At 45.7% G+C, this 12,371-nt stretch overlaps 1 protein-coding gene across 3 annotated transcripts in view; it reads left to right on the top strand.

Annotated features, from left to right (window-relative positions):
* ATRN (attractin) overlaps positions 1-12,371 on the top strand; it is a 259,935-nt gene that overhangs the window by 45,370 nt on the left and 202,194 nt on the right. For all 3 annotated transcript variants that reach the window (XM_045019462.1, XM_045019463.1, XM_045019464.1), the window contains exon 2: positions 3,674-3,757. In XM_045019462.1, the coding sequence (XP_044875397.1) occupies positions 3,674-3,757 (84 nt within the window). The remainder of the gene's footprint in view (positions 1-3,673; positions 3,758-12,371) is intronic.

Raw genomic sequence — 12,371 nt, forward strand, 5'->3', positions numbered from 1 at the left:
GCGTTGCACGTATGCACTGCTGCTCCTCCCTTGGGAAAGGATGTTGCTCAGCACCAGTCAATAGTTAAACTGCGGAAAAAGGCAAGGAATCTGTAACTTGTAGTGGTTTTAAATCTCACAAGCCCTTGGGTTCCAGAAGCCTGGTGAGCTTGTAAATATGACCCACATGTGGAGGAGGGTGAATGATGTCATGGCTTAGTACTCAGTTCTCTTCCAAAGGGAGGGTGAGAGACAGGATTTGGAGAAATTTTCCACATTTATCTCCTGGGAAGGACTCTTGCTTCCATGGTAAATGAAATAGTGGGGAATTATCAGTGTGTAATTAAAAAAATAGAGTTTTCAGTTGATATAATAACTGAAACAGAGGTAGGATATGAGATACAAAGACAATACCCTCCAGAAGTGCAGCTTCTTGGAGTAATGGCATTTTCTGCAGCCTGAGGGTAGGTTTTTATTAGGGCTGTCAATTAATCACAGTTAACTCACATGATTAACTCAGAATTAATCTCCATTTAAAAAAATTAATTTAGATTAATTGTGGTTTTAATCGCACTATTAAATCATATTTAATTTCAATTGGTGTACTATTTGTGGATGGTTTTTCTACAGTTTCAAATATATTGATTTCAGTTACAGCACAGAATACAAAGTGTACAGTGCTCACTTTATATTATTTTTTATTACAAATATTTGCACTAAAAATGATAAGAGTTTTTTCAATTCACCTCATACATGTACTGTAGTACAGTTTCTATCGTGAAAGTGCTACTTACAAATGTAGGGGTTTTTTTCGGTTACATAACTGCACTCAAAACAAAGCAATGTCAAACTTTAGAGCCTACAAGTCCACTCAGTCTTACTTCTTGTTCAGCCAATTGCTAAGACAAACAAGTTTACGGGAGATAATGCTGCCCGCTTCTTATTTACGATGTCACCTACCAGCGAGAACAGGCGTTTGCAAGGCACTTTTGTAGCCGGCATTGCATGGTATTTACATGCCAGATATGCTAAACATTCATATACCCCTTCGTGCTTTGGCCATCATTCCGGAGGACATGCTTCTATGCTGATGATAAAAAAAAAAATGCATTAATTAAATTTTTGACTGAACTTCTCAGCGTGGGAGAATTGTATGTCTCCTGCTTTGTTTTACCCACATTCTGCCGTATGCTTCATAGCAGTGTCAGATGATGACCCAGCACATGTTGTTCATTTTAAGAACACTTTCACTGCATATTTGACAAAACGCAAAGAAGATAACAGTGTGAGATTTCTAAAGACAGCTATAGCGCTTGACCCAAGGTTTAAAAATCTCAAGTGCCTTCCAAAATCTGAGAGGGACAAAGTGTGGAGCATGCTTTCAGAAGTCTTAAAAGAGCAACACTCCGATGTGGAAACTTACAGAACCCAAACCACCAAAAAAGAAAATCAACCTGCTGGTGGAATCTGACTCAGATGATGAAAATGAACATATGTCAGTCCACACTGCTTTGGATAGTTATTGAGCAGAACTTGCCGTCAGCATGGAAAGGTGGTCAAAGCATGAGGGGACATAGGAATCTTTACTGCATCTGGCACGTAAATATCTTGCGGCACTGGCTACAACAGTGCCAGGCAAACACCTGTTCTTGTTTACAATGCCACCTGAAAGTGAGAAGTGGGAGCATTATCTCCTGCAAATGTAACCAACCTTGTTTGTCTGAGCAATTGGCTGACCAAGAAGCAGGACTGAGTAGACTTGTAGGCTCTAAAGTTTTACGTTTTGTTATTTTTGGTGCAGTTATTTTTTGTTCATAATTCTACATTTGTAAGTTCAACTTTCATGATAAAGAGATTGCATTACAGTACTTGTATTAGGTGAATTGAAAAATACTACTTTAATTTTTACATTGCAAATATTTGTAAATAAAAATAAATATAAAGTTAGCACTGTACACTTTATTCTGCGTTGTAACTGAAATCAATATATTTGAAAATGTAGAAAACATGCAGAATATTTAAATAAATGGTATTCTATTATTAACAGCGTGATTCATCATGGTTAATGTTTTTAATCACGCAGTTAATGTTTTTAATTGCGTGACAGCCCTAGTTTTTTTAACGTTATGATAGAAATTGCTAATTTTTCTTGACTTGTGAGGTTATATTCGGTACCTGCTGTTACAAATAATTTTGTCTTTACCTTTTAGTAAGATTGGATTTTATATCATTTAAAATTTGCATTTGTGTTGCTTGAAATGGAGTATTAGTATGCTCATTTAGGTGACACACAGGCCTGAGTCTTAACTGGCCAATTGAAATGCTAAAGTGGAAATAATTACTCCCAGGGAGAAAAGGAAATACGGTTTAATTGAGGACACTTTGAAGCGCTAAGTGTAGTCAAAGCGTCAGCTCTCCCAGCGCTGTCCGTACTCCACCTCCCTGTGGGGAATAACATACAGCGCTGGGAGCCGCGCGCTCCCAGCGCTGGGGCTTTGACCACACTGGCGCTTTGCAGCGCCGCAATTTGCAGCGCTGGAGAGGGTGTGTTTTCACACCCTGCTGTAGCGCTGCAAATTTGCAAGTGTAGCCATGGCCACAATCACTCACTCCACACCAGTACAGCTGGTGCATGCTCTATTACTCTCGAATTCTTCCATAGGTAGGGTTTTGTTTTTATTTTAACACCAACACTTCAAATGCTAGATTTAATGAATCTGCTAAGGAATGGCTAAAATCATCCAGTCAATCTGTGTCCAGCAGTGATGCATTTCAACAGTGGAAAATAATTTTGAGTAGTCTAAGGGGAAACAGATTGTTGGAAGAGGCAGCATTTTAAGAAATAAACTTATACCAGGAACAGGGACCATTGCCTGCAATGTGGGTTATCGAAGCAGAATGAGTTATAATTGAGCCAGGCGGTGACAAAGAGGGTTATTATATTAGAAAATGGAGTGGAGAGTAAGGGGAGTTCAGCACATAGGTCTTGGAGAAGAGTCTGTAACATAAGCTCAATCTAGACTGGACCATGAGTTACCCTTTAGACTCTAGGAGTACTTGTGGCACCTTAGAGACTAACACATTTATTTGAGCTTATCTCAAACAAATTTGTTAGTGTCTAAGGTGCCACAAGTACTCCTCATTCCTTCAGACTCTGCTTTTGAAAGTAATATTTCTTTGTATTTTGAAAGTTTTACTTTTGTAGTAACTTTGCACTTTGTTGAAACAAATCTTTCATTTTCTATTTGTTTTCACTGCAATACTTATAAACAAGTACCTTGTTTCATCACTTCTGTCTGCTGTATTAAGGGAAGCTCTATTGACATCCTCCCTACATTTCTCTTCCTGTACCTATCTTCCGTTATGAAAGAAATACAATTTGTCTGAGTTGCTGATATGAGAAGGAAGCCAGATGAGAACACCACTTTGAACTTCCTGGCACAACTTGTGGGTACTCTGGCTAGTTACGAGAAGGGGTACAGACCAAGAGTACAGTAGCAGAATCCCAATTGTCTGATCCATTTGTGTGTGTGGTGTTTTTATTTATTTATTTATTTATTTAATAATGGCCATTCAATAAATGAAAACCTAAAGCTGGGTGCTTTAATCAGGGTATTTTTTGAACCTAAGATGTTTGGAAAAACTCAAGTATTTAATCACATTAGAAACCTACATTTCTAATTTTTATTTACAGGCTAACTGGATCTTCTGGATATGTAACAGATGGGCCTGGACATTATAAATACAAAACAAAATGCACATGGCTCATTGAAGGAAAGTAAGTAGCAAACACCTTAATATTTAGAGAGCATTATTTACAATAATTTTAAGTGCAATTCAATTAGTGAACACATTTAGACCTTGGTTTCACTCACTTTTATCACTTATTATGGGAAAGAACACTCTCACAATAATCAACATTGCCCTTTCTAAATGATGAAATTCAAGGGCTTGACTGCTTTATAAAATTGGATAGTTGAAAAGATCAAAACACATGGAATTTTGTTTTTGTGTTAAAATGACCTAAGTATTATGGTTGCAAACTCTCCAGATTTCCGAATTTCAGATGGTTGGCTAGACTGTATTTGTAACTTTTTTTTTTCAAAATGCCAAAAGCAGAGAGCTCTAACTTTAAAAAACCCTGTGCATGAAGAAAATTTTTTTTTTTCAAATAAATGCTGAGCTTCTGTTGCTTTCCAAATGTATATTTACTCCTTAGTTCCCAATGACATCAGAGGAATGGTTGCCCTTCTTGCAAAGGTGTCTTAAAGTCTGAAAAGGCAGTTGGGACCCTTACACATCAGGGATCAGCAACCTTTGGCATGCAGGTCATCAGGAAAAGCTGCCGGCGGGCCGAGATGGTTTGTTTACCTGCAACATCCGGAGGTTTGGCTGATTGCAGTGCCCACTGGCCGCCGTTCGCCGTTTCATGCCAATGGGGGCTGCGGGAAGTGCTGCGGGCCAAGGCATGTGCTGGCTGCCACGTCCTGCAGCCCCATTGGCCTGGAATGGCGAATGGTGGCTAGTGGGAACTGCATTTGGCCAAACCTGCGGACTCTGCAGGTAAACTAACCATCCCGGCCTGCCAGCAGGTTTTCCTGATGGACCACGTGCCAAAGGTTGCTTGTTGCTGTTGTAACCCCCACACCTCCTGGGTGTAGTGATCTGTTCTCCTCTAGTGGCACTGAGACCACTTACAGAGTAATGAGTCTGCTACAGCCTTAGTTAAGAGCCATGTGGCTTCTAGCTCATGCAGTAGAGGCTCATGCATTTAGCTCCAGAGATCCCAGGTTCAAGCTTGCCCTCTGATGACCATTACACTGTGACTTTGATCATTTTTTATTGCTTTACTGACTTTTGCAGTAATTTTAAGAGTGACACTTACAGTGTTTAGCTTCTGACTGTCATCCGATTAGTGGTTTAACCATCACAAATGTGTGTGTTTTTTCGATTTTTTTTGGTGTGTGTGGGTAAGTGCCAGCGCCAGAGCTGCAAAATCAGTCTAGTTTTTAAACATTTGAACTGTCAGCTGTCATGCATTAAACGACATAGCTTTAACTGAGGTTGAAGCAGAACTGTGGAACTCTGGAAAGAGGCTAAATGGACAGGTTTCTGAATAAAGACTAGGTTTTGTGATGGAATTCACCTGTGCTGAAATTTCTGGGAGTTGAGGTCACTCAGCATTTTGCAGGATCAGGGTCCCTAAGATCTTGAAACAGTAAAGAATACATTTTTACCTATGTTCTCTGTACACTTTGTTTCCGTTGGTTTTGTAGGAAGATTAGACTGTTTGTGTCTCTGTGGTATGTTCCTTAACATTTCCCAAAGCTCAGCAATTCTTTTATAACAAGCTTTAATCTCCTATCACCAGGCTCCAGTTTTCTACTCGTTAACTTATTTTTACCAAAGAAAATGTTCTATTTGCCATTCCCTGATAAATATCAACATAGCTAATCTTAGTTCATGTGCAGCGTTTCTTTGCATGTATCCGGTTGCTTTCCCAGGAAAACATATATTTTATGAGGAGTGAGCTAGAAATCTTCTTCCTCAGTCATACCACATCTTTGGTGCTCAGAGATGCACAAAATGAACCCGTGTTAGTCGAAGTGCTGAGCTGCACACAAAGCTCTTCCAGCTTCGCCTTCTCACTTGATTTTAGTCTTGGCATCAGAGGATAGTGTGAATGAGGGGTTAAAGCTGGGCAGAAAGGAGATAGTAGAGAATTATGTTGCCAAAAACCAAGTACACATCCTTACAGAGAGAGTCTGTACTATCTCTGGTTTGCCAAATGTAAGGTATGCAATTCTGAAGTACAGTTCCACTCTGAAAAGTTTCTATAAAGCTATCAACTGTGCAGGTGTCTGTCTTCACCTCATGCCCAGAGTGAATCCTGTGCTGTTAAGAGAGCTCTAGAGTCTACTAGACAAAGGTGTATAACAAGATCCAGTAGCTGGAAGTTGAAGCTAGACAAATTCAGACCGGAAATATGACTGCTGAACATTCCCTACCTTTTCATGTTCGGTAGGCTCACCATGCCTATAAAGCAGGGACTGTTGGAACTGGCGAAGCACTGGTGGCAGTCTCCAGCATAGATTCCACCCTTCAAAGGGATTTGAGTACTTGTGTTCTCATCCAGTGCCAGGATCTCTTGAAGCAGCTGTCCAGGAGAAGTTCAAACAGCAAGGACCTCCCAAATCAACACAAAAGGGAGAAAGCTCCAGCTTTGTGGGGTCTATTTGGTCAATAAAGTCTACTTACTAGCCAGTCTCTAGATGTGAGAAACTAATTACCCAGAACTGCTAGCAAAATACAGTTACTTGCCCTGCGACAAGCTGTCTCAATTTACAGTCACACTTTCTCTAGAGTCTAGGAAAGAGTTCAAATCTATAATAAATGAGGAGCAGCTGATATCTCCTGTGAGCTGCACTAGATGCCTCTAATACAGCATTACTCACCATGGTCACATCTGAGATGTGAAGATTATCCTGTTTACAAGCATTTGGGATTTCCATGGAGGTCCAAATAACAATTGAGTAGGGCTGTTGATTAATTGCAGTTAATTCACGCGATTAACTCAAAAAAATTAATCACAATTAAAAAATTATTTGCGATTAATTGCACATTTAACTGCACTGTTAAATAATAGAATACCAGTTGAAATTTATTAAATATTTTGGATGTTTTTCTACCTTTTCGTATATATTGTATTCTGTGTTGTAATTGAAATCAAAGTGTATATTTTGCTTACAAATATTTGCACTGTAAAAATGATAAACGAAAGAAATAGTAATTTTCAATTTGCCTTATACAAGTACTGTAGTGCAATCTCTTTGTAGTGAAAGTGCAATTTACAAATGTAGATTTTTTTTTATTTTTATTTTTTGTTACATGACTGCACTCAAAAACAAAACAATGTTAAACATCAGAGCCTACAAGTCCACTCAGGCCTACTTCTTGTTCAGCCAATCGCTAGGACAAACAAGTTTGTTTATATTTACAGGAGATAATGCTGCCCTCTTCTTATTTACAATGTCACCAGAAAGTGGGAACAGGCATTTATATGACACTTTTGTAGCCTGCATTGCAAGGTATTTACGTGCCAGATATGCTAAACATTCGTATGCCCTTTCATGCTTCAGCCACCATTCTAGAGGACATGGTTCCATGTTGATAACGCTCATTTAAAAAAATAAGTGTTAATTAAATTTCTGACTGAACTTCTTGGGGAAGAATTGTATGTTCCCTGCTCTGTTTTACCCGCATTCTGCCATATATTTCATGTTATAGCAGTCTCGGATGATAACCCAGCACATGTTGTTCATTTTACGAACACTGTCACTGCAGATTTCACAAAACGCAAGCAAGGTACTAATGAGAGATTTCTAAAGATACCTACAGCACTCAACCTAAGGTTTAAGAATCTGAAGTGCCTTCCAAAATCTGAGAGGGACAAGGTGTGGAGCTTGCTTTCAGAAGTCTTAAAAGAGCAACACTCTGATGCGGAAACTACAGAACCTGAACCACCAAAAAAGAAAATCAACCTTCTGCTGGTGGCATCTGACTCGGATAATGAAAATGAACATGCGTTGGTCCACACTGCTTTGGATTGTTATTGACAACGGGTTCTGCTCAGCATGGACACGTCTTCTGGAATGGTGGTTGAAGCATGAAGGTACATGTGAATCTTGCACTCACCTGACACGTAAATATCTTGTGACACCTGCTACAAGAGTGCCACAAGACCGCTTGTTCTCACTTTCAGGTGACATTGTAAACAAGAAGTGGGCAGCATTATCTCCTGCAAATGTAAACAGACTTGTTTGTCTGAGTGATTGGCTGAACAAGAAGTAGGACTCAGTGGACTTGCAGGCTCTAAAATTTTACATTGTTTTATTTTTAAATGCAGATTTTTTTGCACATAATTCTAAATTTGTAAATTCAACATTCATGATAAAGAGATTGCATTACAGTACTTGTATTAGATGAATTGAAAAATACTATTTATTCTGTTTTTTTACAGTGCAAATACTTGTAATTTCAAATAAATATAAAGTGAGTACTTGTACACTTTGTATTCTGTGTTGTAATTGAAATCAATATATATGAAAATGTAGAAAACATGAAAAAATATTTAAATAAATGGTATTCTATTATTGCTTAACAGTGAGTTTGATCGTGTGATTAATTGAGATTAATCTTTTTAATCGCTTGGCAGCCCTACAATTGAGGGCTTTCTCTTTGAGGACAATGAATTTCTTAATTCAAAGACAGATGAGGCTTTCCATTCTTTAAATGACTCCCAGGCTGATCCACATTCCCTAGGCCTGTATGTCTCAGCTCCAAGAAGGAAGAGATAAGGGACCCATGTTTATTATGACTCAACTACCATTTCAATTCATGTAACTTTATAATACTTCACCACCCTCCTATCCAGGGCCACATTGTGTTTTCTCATCGTACAGTAGATCAGGGGTTCTCAAACTTCATTGCACCATGACCCCCTTCTGACAACAAGAAATTACTACACAAACCCAGGAGCGGGGACCGAAGCCTGAGCCCGCCTGAGTCCCAGTGTCCCGGAGGGTGAGACAAAGCCAAAGCCTGAGCCCCCACCACCCAGGGCTGAATAAGAACATAAGAGAGGCCGTACCGGGTCAGACCAAAGGTCCATCTAGCCCAGTATCTGTCTACCGACAGTGGCCAATGCCAGGTGCCCCAGAGGGAGTGAATCTAACAGGCAATGATCAAGTGATCTCTCTCCTGCCATCCATCTCCATCCTCTGACGAACAGAGGCTAGGGACACCATTCTTACCCATTCTGGCTAATAGCCATTTATGGACTTAGCCACCATGAATTTATCCAGTCCCCTTTTAAACATTGTTATAGTCCTAGCCTTCACAACCTCCTCAGGTAAGGAGTTCCACAAGTTGACTGTGCGCTGCGTGAAGAAGAACTTCCTTTTATTTGTTTTAAACCTGCTGCCTATTAATTTCATTTGGTGACCCCTAGTTCTTGTATTATGGGAATAAGTAAATAACTTTTCTTCTTCGAGTGATTGCTCCAATGCATTCCAGTTAGGTGTGCGCGCCGCGCGTGCACAGCATCTCGGAACTTTTTTCCCTAGCAACCCCGGCGGGCCGGCTGGGCGCCCCCTAGAGTGGCGCCGCTATGGCGCTAAATATATACCCCAGCCGGCCCGTCCGCTCCTCAGTTCCTTCTTACCGCCCGTGACGGCCAGTTGGAACTGTGGAGGGCTCTTCGTTCTCCACAATCCCTAGCGTTTACATCTCTCTTGTATATAGTTAGTTTAGTAGTTACAGTTTTAGATAGTTAGTTAGTGTAGATAAGGTGAAAGGGGGGGGTTTCCCCTTTTACCTGACCCGGTGCGGGCTCATGCCCAAGGCACCGGGCTTTAAGCCCTGCGCGGCGTGCCAGAAGCCGATGCCCATCGGAGACCCACACGACGCCTGTCTCCGTTGCTTGGGCGAAGGGCATAGAACGGACAAGTGTTCGATCTGCTTAACTTTTAAACCGCGGACCCGGAAGGAGCGGGACATCCGCCTGAAGCAGATCCTAATGGAAGCCTCGCTTCGACCACCGGCACCGTCCGCGCCGGCACCGCGAACTGACTCGGTGCAAAGCGCACCGGCGGCACCGAGCCGCTCCACCTCCGCGGCGCCGCCGACGCAGAAAGCAGCTAAGAAGTCGCGGCACCGCTCGCTTTCGCCTACAGGAAAGCAGAGACTGGCGAAGGCAATAGCGCAGGCTAGCGCTGAGGCCTCGGCGCAAGCAGCTGCGCGCCTGGCAGCTCCTGCGGTGCCCGTACACAAGCCGCGCACAGGACCCTTGACTCCGGCGCCGCAAGGGCCGTCGAGTCCGGCGCCGCCACGCTCCCCGGTACCGTCCGAGGTCGAGCCCCGGCTGCCGTCAACCCCGGAGACATTCGCCTCCGCGCGAGAGCTCATCAAGCTCATAGAGGCACCAGGCCTCCGGCCCCCGGCACCGCCGGTGCGGGCTGTCGTGTCGGCGGGGAAGCCGGCGAGAATGACCCGGCCACCGTCCCTGGACAGGCCGCATGGACGACGCTCCCGGTCCCGGTCCCGCGGCAGATCTCCATCCAGACGCTCGCGATCTCGGCACCGCTCGACTTCGCGGTACCGGTCGCCATCACAACGCCGGTCGCAGTCCCGGTACCGCTCGTCATCGCGGTGCCGGTCGTACTCCCGACGCCGCACGAGATCCAGGTCGCCATCGCGTCGGCGCCATCAGAGATCGCCGTCCCGGCACCGTTCCCGGCACCGCGACTCGCGCGGACGTTCGTGGCACCGTCGTTCTCAAACAAGGTCAAGCTCCCGGCACCGGTCGAGCTCCCGGCACCGCGGCGGACGTCACTCCCGGTCGCCGTCCCGGTACCGGCCGGAGCAACCTCGCACTTCTTTGCCTCCCGGGGAAGGTCGGCCCCATTCGGCACCACACTCTGCGAGCGCTTCGGCACCGCCATGGCCTTCTCGACCCGAGTCGGTCGCTTCTGGCGCGGACGGATACGGACTCTTGCCGCCCACCCCACGGCACCATCCTCAAGGGGCACAACCGTGGGGCTTTTGGGTTCCATGGGCCCAGTACGAGGCCCAGGGGGTGCCTTTTCCACCAAGGCCCCCCGCGTCAGAGCGCAGAGTCCCAGAGGCGACGGTATCCAGACCGGCCCCTTCGCCACCGGCGGCGGATGCTGTAGCGTCCGAATCCCAAGGCCATGTGCAGCCCGCACCCTCCGACGGACAGGTGGCAGGCCCCTCTTCGGAGACGGTCGTCCAAGGGTTGTCCTCCTCATCCTCGCCTGATGAGGCGGGTGGCCGGTGCAGCAACTAAGGAACCTCCACCCATTGACGTGAGAGCTCACCAGGACCTCCTTCGTCGTGTGTCGACGGCAATGGCCTTGCCCATAGAGGAGGTACGCGAGGACGAGGACCCTATCACGAACGTGGTCGAGGCGGACACGCCGGTGCGAGTTGCACTTCCGTTTGTCCGGACGGTGCAGAAGAACGCCACCACTATCTGGCAGACGCCAGCGTCCGTGCCCCCTACAGCCCGTGGGGTTGAGCGAAAGTACTCTGTCCCTCCCACGGGGTATGAATACCTGTATATGCATCCGACCCCGGACTCCTTGGTAGTCTAGTCGGTTAATGACAGGGAGCGGCACGGTCAACCGGCTTCGGCGCCCAAATCGAAGGACGCGAAACGTATGGACCTGCTAGGCCGGAAGGTCTATTCTGCAGGAGGCCTGCAAATGAGGATTGCCAACCAGATGGTACTCCTCGCCAGGTACGTCTTCGACATCCTGACGTCCCTGGCGAAGTTTACCGAGCTCCTGCCGTCAGCCTCCCGACAGGAGTTCACGGCCATGCTGGAGGAGGGAAGGAGGTCATCTAGATCCTCCATCTCAGCCGCCCTCGACACTGCGGACTCGGGGGCGAGGACCTTGGCCTCAGGAGTCACGATGCGGCGTATCGCCTGGCTGCAGTCTTCCACCCTGCCGCCGGAGGTCCAATATACGTTGCAGGACCTTCCCTTTGACACTAAAGGGCTGTTCTCTGAGAAGACGGATTCTAGGATCCAGTCTTTAAAGGACGGTCGTATCGCGATACGCACATTAGGCATGCATACGCCAGCGACGCAGCGTAGGCCATTCCGTCCGCAGCCCTCCAGACCGGCCTTCCAGTCCCGGTATCGCCCTTACAACAGCCGACGTCTGGCCCAAAATCGCCGTCGTCCATCTGGCAACCGCCGCAACCAGGGCCAGGCCGCTTCGAAGACCCCTCAGGGGGCCAAACAGGCCTTTTGATGGGACGCTCGAGGACGGCCCATCACTCTCCCTACCGGATCCTTCCCCTCTGTTTTGCAACCGCCTTTCCCATTTCTTTTCGGCGTGGTCCCGCTTAACATCAGACAACTGGGTGCTTCAAACAGTCCAGTCGGGATACCGCCTGCAATTTGCTTCGCCCCCGCCTTCCCACCCACCCTCCCTGTCCCTCTTCAGGGACCCCTCTCACGAGCAAGTCCTCTTACGGGAGGTCCAGACTCTGTTGAGCGTGGGTGCCATAGAAGCAGTGCCTCAGGACAGACGGGGCAGGAGATTCTACTCCCGTTATTTTCTCATCCCCAAGGCGAAAGGCGGGCTACGTCCTATTCTGGACCTTTGCGAGCTAAACAAGTACCTGCTCAAGCCCAAGTTTCGCATGGTCACTCTGGGGACCATCATTCCCTCTCTGGATCCGGGAGACTGGTTTGCCGCCCTCGACATGAAGGACGCCTACTTCCATGTCGCGATCTATCCTCCACATCGTCGTTACCTTCGGTTTGTGCTCAACGACACCCACTACCGTTCGGACTGTCC

This window comes from Mauremys mutica, chromosome 5 (genome assembly GCF_020497125.1).
Source record: "Mauremys mutica isolate MM-2020 ecotype Southern chromosome 5, ASM2049712v1, whole genome shotgun sequence".
Taxonomy (NCBI): domain Eukaryota; kingdom Metazoa; phylum Chordata; order Testudines; family Geoemydidae; genus Mauremys; species Mauremys mutica.